We start from the raw sequence: 11,398 nt of genomic DNA, 5'->3' as shown, positions 1-11,398 counted from the left end.
ATTCACTTGTAGGCATCATAGCTGTGTGGTTTAGACAAAGCTCAAATTAGCATAAAAGCCACCTTGAAGCTGGAGAATTTACATGTAGGAATGTCTTGAAAATTAGCACTTGGCCTCCCTTGGAGATATGTGAACCAACATTGATCACTGTTGTAGTCATTTCTACTCTTTGTGATGTGTTCCAGTGCAAACTTTGGCAACTTTGTAGGTATTTTGAGTGCAGCTTTGTTCCTGTGAAACCTCTTACAAATGTGTGAAACAAGCCCCTTACCCCCAAATCCCCCCATACAAGGTTTTCATATTTCATATATTGCATATATTTCAAGGTTTTCAGTCCCTGTTGTTGTTGGGTAGATAAGGTCATGGTGGTTTTGGTCCAAGTCTTGAATAAAACATTTCCAGACACTGGAAGCACATACATGTTCTGCCCTTTGAGGCAATAGGAACTCATCCAACTGGCTGTTCTACACAGCATATTTTGACTATTTAATGCTTTAGGCTGCAGTTTGGCAGGGCGGGTTTGCACTTGAGGGCGTTGAACTAAAAAAAGCTAGGCAAGGTAAGTGGAATGAATCCTGGGATGAGGGATTTGTAATTGATGGCTTGTGTTCCACATGTAAGTGTAATGAAAGACACTTGGACACTTCGATGTGCTACATACTAGAAGAAAATGACTGAGTGGATCGCTATACTGGGTTTTACTTTGACACCATTTTGCCAGCTGTTTTGTGACATGAGTTTATTGTAGATTGCAAATTTTCATGTTAATATAAAAGCACTAATATATATCAAGGGAATCCAGGTGGGTGCTTGTTACAAAATGCAATCTTGATGTACCAAATAGACTTAAACATAAATGTGCCTATTGTAGGATCCTTGAGTTTTAGTGAACCAAGCAGGGTAGGGTCTCAGGTAGTAGACAAACTGCACTTTTTTATGGTCAGAAGTATAATTGTTCAAATGGCTCTGATATTCAAGATTTATCATGTATGACTGGTGACTTACTGTGAAATTTGAACTTTAATAACCATGTGCAATATATTGAAACCAGTTTCCATCAATATTGTGATTTTGTACACAGTTGTCTTGACATTCACTAAAATGAGTTGTTTTTAATCAGTCTGGATAGCCTTGCCAGGTAGTAACACAAATTTTGAGGGTATAAGGCATTGTTGAGCAAATAGACCTGTGATGGTCTGAACAGTTCAGTGAGCAAAACTGGACTTTTGGTGGTATTTGTATTTAAAGGTATTAAATGGCAAAATCTAGAGTTTGAAAATAAAAGTGGAATAAACTGCCCGGCTGAATAAACCCTGTATTTGTGTAACCAAAGGTAGTACCTTTTTATATGTACATGGTGTTTCACATTTTTCAGAAACGATAGACTTGATTCTCTTATGGTCATGCTACCCACATTGATGGCACACAAGTTCATAAATGGGTGTCCATGTAAGTTACAGAAATTCATGGATCTCTATAGAACTGTGGGGACTAATGGGAGTTTTTACCAGTATTTCTGAGATTACTTAAACATCTATTATGGTTTTAGTTTTTCTATTAGAAAACGTTACTTTTCGCTCCCCTTTAAATGGTTTGCTTTAGTTTGTTTATGCAATGAAGACTTGGGATATGAGGTTGTCCTTACAAAGGTGGTCTTAATTTGAAGGGACACATTAGTGCAACTGCATTACTAGAAAATCATTGAAGTTCAAATAAAAAATTTTAAACCTTTGAAGTTAAATGTTCACAAATTGTTTGTGTGTTTTAAGTGAATTAAAAATACAGCTCAAATATAGCTCCAGTGTCTACGCTGCTATAGAAGTGGCACGCTGCCCTAATGAAAGTGAAAAGTGGCTTTCCCCTCAACTTGCCAGAATTACAACCTCTTGAGTCCTGGACATTTATTGAGAGTGATTTATGACCATAAGAACTGACCTATCTTCAACTTCTATTTTTTCTCTTTATCTTTTGGGTTTCCGTTTTTTGGCCTGTGGCTACCAGTTCTTTTGGTACAATCAAAACAGTCCCATCATGGCTGCACTGAAGTATATACTGGTTTGGATTAATAGGCCTACCTTGGTCATCTCTCAATTTACTAAAAACATCATGATAAAGATCGTGTAGTTTCTGTTTCATTGTATTAATAGCTTTGTTGCATTGGGCTTGCTCTCTCTTAAGGGTTTCCTTTCTTGCTTGCAAGTTGCATACGTCATCTTCTAGATTCAAAATTCTGTCTAATTTGCGCCTACGACAGTTTTGAGCAGCAACTTTATTTTTCCCTCTTCGTCTGATGTCGCGCATCATTGAGACTTGCAAGTCTGTCAGGTAGTGCCTGCTTAACATGCTGTTGAAAGAATCAACAGGCATGCGGACAATTTCTTCAACAGAAAAGGGAATATGCAGAGCTTTTGCACGCTGTTCATCACGGCTCAAGTTTCTGCTTGTGTCACTGAAGTACCTAATCATTTTCTGTGATTTCCCAGACTTTGAAAAAGATTCACTAGTGGGGTCTGATATAGGTGGCTTTAAGTGGTAAGTATGGTTATGATACACTTGATGAAATAGTTCTTGAAAAGCTGATTGGTATCTATGATCCATGTGACCAAGTTTACTGGGTTGTGGGCAATAACCACCAACAGCCCCCTCCAAATGATGTTGGGAAACATTGTCAAGGTCACTAGTATAGCCTATAGCACCTTCATTACATAAAGGAGAATGATGCTTGGTGATAGATGTGTTGCTGTGACTTAAATTTAACATAAGTCCAGAATCTGGTTCTTCAAAAAGTTCAGAAACTTGCATTGGATCAAAACCACCTTCCACAGCCAATGACATTAAGTTTATCTCATCGAATGTGTTCGCATCAAGGCCATACAGAAGGTCTTGGCTTGTTAGATTACACATCTGAATGTCAACGGGTGAGTGGAATACTGTCAGATTAGTATCAGGAAGGGCTTGAGCATTGAGCTGCAGAAATGCTTCTTGTGGATCTCTTCTGAAAAATGTGTTATTGGGACACAGCAACATGGCTTCATGAAGATTGACATCATGACTTACTGCTTGGCTAAAGTTTACTACATTCATACTCTCACTGATGGTACCTGGAAAAGATGAAGTATCTTCCAATGAAATGCCCTGAAAAAGAAGTGAAAGGCACTTTAAATATGCAGAGGCTTATTTCAAAAATGGTTCTACATACTAATGTGCAATGAATATAGATGATATAATCTATAAGCCTAAACCAATACACTATGTGGGGAAAGGTTAAATCATTATGCTGGTATTAAAGTTGAATTTCATTAAATGTAATTCCTATTTACTAATTTATAAGTGTGACTCATGACAAATGCTACCACAAAAATAAAATGCTTGGGGCTGGGGGTTTAAGCTCAGCGGCATAAACACCTGCCTTGCAAGCAGGCGGTCGTGAGTTTGATCCCCAGTACTGATAAAAATGAAAAAGACAAAAAAAAATGCTGTAGTCTTGTCAAATGTTTATCATTTTGCTTTCATATGAGTGGTATTTTGACATGTTTCATAATCTTTGAGATGGTTATTTGTAAGGAAGGATATACATTCTGAATTCTTTAAAGTGTAATGGAGCATACCTGTAATCCCAACACTGGAGGCTGAAAACGGGAGGATCACTGCAAGTTTGAGACCAGTCTGGGCTACAGGGTGAGGTTTTTTTTTTTTTTTTTCTTAAACTTTTTATCGGTAATAGGGATTGAACTCACAACCGCCTGCTTGCAAGGCAGGTCGCTTATGCCACTGAGCTAAATCCCCAGCCCCTACAGGATGAATTTTAAGGCCAACCTGAACTGCATAGTGAGACCCTCACTTGATATTAAATGCATTACATATCAAGCCTGCTGTGTCTTCCAAGTATGAGGATTATAGTCACATAAATATTTTGTCGCATTATAAGGACAAAAGTTAGGATCATAATTACCTCCAGAGAATATTCAGACTGTGATGAAAGAAGCTGCAACAAGTCTTCCAGGGAGAAAGATGTGTCTGTTCCATTTAGGTGTCTCTAGGAGAAAAAATACACTCTTTAGACGAGTGATTGAGGCTTTTAAAGGCAACTTAGGTCTTAACCTACATGCTGGACAATTTATTTCAATCTGTATATTCTTGGTGTTTTAATATGCATAGTCAAAAAATGTTTATTAGGACCTTTAACTCCAAACACTCCAAACTCCCATTGTTTTTTGCTTTAACCAATGTCTGTAATATCTGGTTACTATTTTTAATTCCACTTTACTTTGCCTATTGGTGACTAAACCAGCCCCTCCCGCTCCACTAGCTACAAAATTATTTATCCAAATGTTTCAATTTGCTCATCATTGGTTGGTTCATCTAATTCCTGCCTTCAGGGTTTAGCTTATTGAACTAACTACTTTAGAAAGGGTCTGAAAAATAACTTCAGTTTCTATACTCCAGAATTTCTTTCCCTTCACACTAGTAGAAATGCCAGGTTTTAAGACTCTTCCTCAGTCCTCAGTGCATTTTAAATTAGTTTGCTGTCAATGATTGTTTTTCCTTGGGGAGCTTTAGATTTCTTAGTTCTCACTTTACGTCCAAGATTTAATTTGCTTATATGTTTACTCTGCAATTCTTATTTTGTCTAAATATGGAGTAAGGACCTTTTTAAAAAATTTTTTTAAATTTTTATCGGTACTGGGGATCTAATTCCCGACTACCTGCTTGCAAGGCAGGTGCTTATGCCGCTGAGCTAAATCCCCAGCCCCAAGGACCATTTTAGTTCTGAAAATATTTTACTAATGAGTTCCTTCTCATTTTCTCGTTTGTTTCTAGGAGTTCTGTTGAGGAGTAACAAGATTTTTCTTTCATATTTTACATCCTTTCCATTAAGTACATCTGGGTCAACCTATTCCTTCCATTTCATTTCATTATTAGATAGATAGGTTACTGCTTAGTTCAGGCTGACTTTAACTCACTGTGTCCACACTGGTTTAAGCTGGTGATCCTTCTGCCTTACTCTCAAGTGCTACTATTACAGGTATGCACTAGCATGCCCAGGTTCCCTTTTCTTTAGTCATTTCTAATCTGCTGTTTACCGCTTCTACTTGAGTGATTACTTTTTTCCTATCAGGATTTTGTCATGGTAGGTACTTGCAGTACTATATAGAAGGAATCTAAGGCCTGTGTTAAGTTGCTAAAGCTGGGCTTGAGCTTATGCATCAACCTCCTAAAATGCCAGGAATGATACAAGCATATATCACCATGTCCGTAACTCAGGCTGGCCTGGGATTAACTATGTAGCTCAGGCTAACCTTGAATTCTTGACTTCTGCGCCAGCCTCCCCAAGTGCTGGAGTTATAGACATGCTACCACCCCTGTATGACAGTACATTTTTGCCTTATTTTTTTCTTAAACACAATTTTTTAAAGAGCTCAGAGGACGTTAGTTGGGAGCACTTAACAGTTTTATGTTTTTCTGTCCAAGTACAAATATTTAATCACTTTCTACAATTTTAGATTTTTGTCCTGAAGATTCCTCATGGTGACTGTGGTACAGATTCAGACCCTATATTTAATTTTGAGGCCTGAGTTTTATGATTTTAAACAGGTCAATAGTTGTCCCAGTCCATGTTTCCTGAACATAAGAGCCTTAAAACAGTCTGAGTTTTAGGTAAGAAGCCCACATTCCCACAGGTATAGGCTTGAGAGATCTGTGTCCTATCCACTAACTCAGTCTCTGCCTGGTTCCAATGATACCTGGTTCCAATTCTTTGAGACTGTTCAACTTTAGCCCAATCACTTTAAATTCTACCTTTGAGTTCCTTCATTTCTCATATCTATAGAAGTCCTTTTCTTCTGAGTTCTGTTAATTCACTTAAAGGTTTCAACATTTTTGGTGTGTGTGCATATCTTGTGAATTCATAATCTCTAATGAGTTACTCTTGTTCTGTTCATTACTCCTTCCCTTAAGTGTTTATTTTAGGGTTTCCCTTTGAGTCAGACCTGGTGAAAGAGTGTATGTGTATATATACAAATATATTGTCTTTTCTGCTGAATACCCTGGGTTCTTGTGTTTCTCATGTTACATGAAAGCCATGTTTTTCATATTACATTAGACTTTCCAGATGTCTGCATGCTACAGGACTATTCAAGTTAAACTGGTAAAATTTCTTTTGCTCGGGGCTGGGGATTTAGCTCAGTGGCATAAGCACCTGCCTTGCAAGTGTGTGGTTGTGAGTTCGATCCCTGGTACCGGTAAAACAGAAAAAGACAAATTTCTTTTGCTCTTCTTTAATTAGAAAATTAAACATCTGAGTACATAACAGGCTTCTTGGCCAACTGGATTACTATTTAAAAGTTCTTGTGTGTGTGTTTGTTTTTTGTTTGGTGATGAGATCCAACACAGGCACTTAGGCTGCTGAGCTAAATAAACCCCCAGCCCCAGAATCCTTGTTTCTTTTTTTTCTTTCTTTTTTTTTTTTTTTTTTTTTTTTTTGGTGCTGAGGATCAAACACAATGTTGCATACCGCTGAGCTAAACCCCCAGCCCTGTTTCTTAATTTCAGAAGCATTCTATTCTGTTAATGGTCCTCAATTTGGGCTTAGTCCCTGACCAACTACTGACCAAAATATGCTGATGGTTACACATGACACTGGAGAAGATCATCAAAAATCTATAGTAAGTATATAAATGGCCTTATCTGCTGAAAAAGCCTTAAAACATGGAATTGTTGGCTATGAGGGCTAGTTCTGTGTAAATGAATTTAGAGGTTTGTGCTTTAGGCTAGCCTAAGATGTTTTTAATTTTTTGCTTGTTTCCTTCAATGCCCCAAAAATGGAAGGCTAAGGGGTCAAGCCTATCCCACCAGGCTCTACAGCCTAGGGTTGGGTGGTGGTTCCCCGCAGGAGATGAAGGTGAGAGACGGGAGGATGAAGAGATAGTGACTCCCTAAAAAGCCACATTTTTATAGAGGGATCAATTCCAGCTCTTGCCGAGTTGTTCTTCAGATTTTCTGCTGTATAAATAAATGGTGGTTGGTCATAGCTTCACAAACCTGCTTAACCTCAGTCCCTTCAAATCTCTTCAGAATCTCATCAGGGTGACCCCTCTATGTATTTGATGATTTTAATTGGAAAGTATTCTGTTTACAAAGAGTAAGTGACACATATTCCTGTCTACTATACCTGAGAAATCAGAGAATAATTTTAAGATACTTGGTTTCACAGAACTTGGCCATTTTAAAATCTAATTGCTTGGGGTTTTTTTTTCCCCTTTTTCCTTCAGGAGAACAGATCTTACATAAATTTGGACAGCTGAACCATGTTTTAAAAAAAAAAAAAATCAGCCTGGCAGAGTGAGCCACACTTGTAATGAGAGCACTATGAGAGGTTTAGGCAAGAAGATCCCACACTTGAGCCTCATCTCAAAAGGGATTGGTGCTGGTGGTGGTAGTGCTGGACCTGCACCGCCAAAACCAAACGGTTCAGTCTGATTTAATTGTTGAGAAATTCAACCTTTTGTAATCCTTCCTAATTTTCATATAAAATAGGAACATACAGTTCCACTTTAGGTCAAGAATTGATTGTATTTTAAATGCAGACCATTAAGTATGTCCTGAGAACTTGGTAGATACACATTTCATTTTATAAGCAACAGCTTAATACATGAACCCATGAAACTTAAATTTCTTCAGACTAGTTGGCCTACATATATTATGTATTCATTAACTGGCTGTAATTCAAGTATAGACCTATATAGGGGACAGCAAAATACAATAGCCAGTGATTCAGTGATTTAACATTTCATTTGTTTTCTTTAACTGAAAGCATCTACCAAATAGTATCTTATCAAAAGGGCCAGCAAAAATATTGTGAAATACCATATGTAATGTGTAGTCTGCAGCATACAAAGGTGGTATGTAAATGCTAACTAAACAATGGATACAACACAACATAGGAACCAGGTTAACGAGAAGCTGAACCTACTCAAAACACGTTAATACCCTGCTTTGAGTAATTAATGTGTTTCCTGAAACTTCCATCCAATCTGATGTATGCCTTATATCAAATTATATTTTAACCTCTCCAAGAAAGCTCCAATTGTCATCTATCTTTAATATTTAATGAGTGTTGCTACTAAGTGTGTAGTAGTGAATGAAACTACAGATAATTCAAACAAAAGAAAACGTTTCTGGGGAGCCAAAGAGGGAGTAAAGGCAAAGGCATACCATACACTGAAGAAAAAAAGTAAGCAGTAGCAAAAAACATCCTTTCCTTCAAAAGTAACTGTAGGGAACTCAGGAAAGTGAGCTGAAATAATGCCCTTTTCAAAACCTTTCAGTATTTCTAAGACAGACAGTGGACACTGATATGGTACATAGGTGAGGAAACAAAGTCTACATAAGTTAGAAGGGCAGGGAGAATACCAGCTGGGGAAAAGCACAGACATGGGCCATACACGTCTGCATTTTAGTAAAATGCTAGGCTGAGCCTGAAAGTTATGAAAAGGCTGAAGCTGGGGGTGGTTAGGAATGAAAATATGGTGAATTCTCTACCTGTTTCACCTGGGAAATGCCTCAAAGGGTCTCAAAACCACGTAAAACTTGGTATATATTCCGTAGTTTGCCGACAAAGTAATTTCCTTGAGAAACACAAAAGGCAAGACGCAAAAGGCCAAGCAAGGGCTGCAGTTAGGCAAAGGGACTAAACTGATGATGTGAAGCGCATGTGTCCAGCACCATGTGGTAGGCAGCTGCCAAATGGTTGAGAAGGTGATCTGGAAAAGGACGCAAGTCACTGAATATTCAGGAATCCTAAAGGATCAGCTGGGACTAGGGAGGCATTTGTCCTTACCATGAGTAACTCAGCTATCAGGCAGGGGTCCCCAAAGAACCTACAAAACCCTCTAAACTGAAACTATGTATCTAACCATTTTAAATATGTTCTACAGACAAGAGAAGGGAAAAATCCTGGGGTTGAGTCTCATCAAACAATACCTTTCCTGGGTAATTATGACTGATACTCCCACACTCAGAGAAGGCAGCCTAACCAGTGGGGAAAGACAAACTGGGGAAACACATGGTTCCACATACTCTTCCACACTACTCAGCCCTGTAAGTGCCACAGAGGAGACGGGAAGCAGCTGAATTTTAGTTTTAAGTTTTTCAGAATTACACTGGATGGGCTGGGGATACAGCTCAGTGGCAGAGTGCTTGCCTAACATGCACAAGGCCCTGAATTCCATCCCCAGAAGCACCCCCCACCAAGTATCACACTATAGTATCCTTGTCAATTGTACTACGATGATTGAGGGATTTTTAATCTGAGAATCTAGAAATAATGGGGTCTGCCCTAGATGTCACCTACGGTGCAGGGAAGAACTAGATCCCTTGGTACAGGTTAGAACATGCTGGAAGGGACAGAAGAAAGTAGGCAAAGAGAACAAAGCTATTTCTGATTTTACTCCATAAGATTAAGTAATGTTTGATATCACATTACACAGCAGACTACAGTGGTGATGGGCAGTCTGATAAGGGCCCAGGCATGATGTTCTCTGCCCTCCAAAGGTGTTCAAGGCTTAGCCCCAACTCTACCTTCTGGGGAGAAGACATGCTGAAACGGCATGTCGAAGAGAACCATCAGGGGAAGGCCTGCAAAGGATGCTCCTCGCAGGTGAAGTACCAAGTGGTTAAAAGTCTGGAGTCTCTAGTCCTGTTTCTGGAGCACTTTCGTGCCAGGTTAGTGAGCAAAATCTCAGCAGGGCTGAACAGAAACCAGAGTAGGGTCCATGTGAAAGAAGGGGACAAACAGGCTTAGGGAGAATCCACTCATTGGCTCTTGGAGCTCATCTTTCTCTTTTCCTCTCTGGGCTAAAAAGGGTGCTTGGACAACAAGGAGCCAAGGACGTGACCCACTGGGCTGACCTCTTAGCAGAGGCCAGAGGCACAAAATGGGCTCCTGGAAGCCAGTGCTTTGGCTTGGGCCACAGCCATGGCAGACTCAATGATCTGAGCCCAAGCTTGTGATCCTGGACCTGACCAGCTGTTTGCTTCTCAGGTAGCTGTTTAAGGATCTCTGGGTTAAGAATGCCAGTCATCTCTTTTATCTCTTATCTTGGCAAGCAGAACTTGTGAAACCTACTAGCAAGTTCTTGGAGAGAGATGTGTTTGTATGCACAAAATTCTCAGAGTTCAATCAGAGAAAACAATTGCTGATTCCTTTGAAAGTCCAATTACTACTACATAATTTTATATATTTTTTTCTCCTACGTTAAATTCACCAACACAGCATACTTACATAGAAAATTGTCTCCATACTCTGTCAATGCCACAAAATCTGCGTAGAAGGGAAACAGCAAGGCTGGGTTGTTCTTATGTGCAGTACTTACCTCATTTCTAGATTCAGTGGTCTTTGCTACCTCTTGGTCAAGTCTATCTGCTGTTGTGTTCTTATTCTCATTATTGTGCTGCTGCAGTGATTGCTCATGAGCTGATGCTGTTTCTTCATTGTCCTTGCAGGAACTGCGAGCCACAGATTCACACTTCTCTCTTAGTACTTCATTCTCCTATAAAAACATCCAAGAATATACTCAACCGAAATCCAGATCTCATCAAATAGTCTATAAAATGGCACTGTAGTCACTGATTAGTGATCATGAAAACCCAGAAGTCAAAACCTAAGACCTATATATTTCATTACTTCAGTATCACAGGAACATTTAATTTAGAAACAAAGGTGTATGCCCTGTCTTCCTTAAGTATTCATTCTGAGACAGGCTGTACTAATCTGCATAATTTAAATTACATGCATTTATTAAGCCTATGGATTTAAAATACTTGGAAATCAATGTTGTCAGATGGCAATTTTTATTTAATTCTATTTGGAAACCAGATCATACAGCTAAGGTAGAAGGAAATGATCAAATATAAAGATACACAGAAAAACCTGGGAAGCGTTTTATAAACTAGTAACTGTGGTTCTCTTTGCAACATAGGATGGGTGAAGAAAAACTGGGGAAAAGCTAACACTTCATTATGTAGGCGTTTTTAACTCCTTGAGGATTTTACAATACATCAACTTTCCTTTGACAATAGGAAAAGTATTTTTTTTTGCATATTTTCTTTTTTTAGCATAGATATTTTCAAGTATGCTTATTTACTGAGTGAGTACTTCTGTCTTTTATCTGTGGGCACTTAAAAAACTAGAGGATTCTCCTAGACATTCAAAATAGTTACAGTTTAGCATGGGCCGCTTATCCTGACACTTTCAACTATGATGTTAAAAACTTTGTTATGTATATTTTTCCCCTTTAACATAAAGGCTTCTCAAAGCTCTTTCAAAGAATCTTTTTCTGAATTCTAGGAACGTGGGAGTAATGGACTAACTCAAGGATAACACCCCCCCCCAAAAGGC

The 11,398-nt window shown here is 38.7% G+C and overlaps 1 protein-coding gene across 1 annotated transcript in view; it reads right to left on the bottom strand.

The window, feature by feature from the left end:
* Positions 1 to 722: 722 nt before the first annotated feature.
* The window catches only part of Nfe2l3 (NFE2 like bZIP transcription factor 3), a 33,482-nt gene continuing 22,806 nt past the window's right edge, over positions 723 to 11,398 (bottom strand). The window contains exons 2-4 of the mRNA XM_003467935.5: positions 10,374 to 10,550; positions 3,953 to 4,036; positions 723 to 3,135 (exon numbers count right to left, since the gene is read on the bottom strand). Coding sequence (XP_003467983.1) covers positions 1,942 to 3,135; positions 3,953 to 4,036; positions 10,374 to 10,550 — 1,455 coding nt within the window. The 3' untranslated portion in view covers positions 723 to 1,941. The remainder of the gene's footprint in view (positions 3,136 to 3,952; positions 4,037 to 10,373; positions 10,551 to 11,398) is intronic.

Source organism: Cavia porcellus, unplaced genomic scaffold (assembly GCF_034190915.1).
Source record: "Cavia porcellus strain 051 isolate PalLab524CR breed Dunkin Hartley unplaced genomic scaffold, mCavPor4.1 scaffold_2, whole genome shotgun sequence".
Taxonomy (NCBI): Eukaryota; Metazoa; Chordata; class Mammalia; order Rodentia; family Caviidae; genus Cavia; species Cavia porcellus.
The sequence above is the reverse complement of the archived record's forward strand: the minus strand, read 5'-3'. Positions and strand labels throughout refer to the sequence as shown.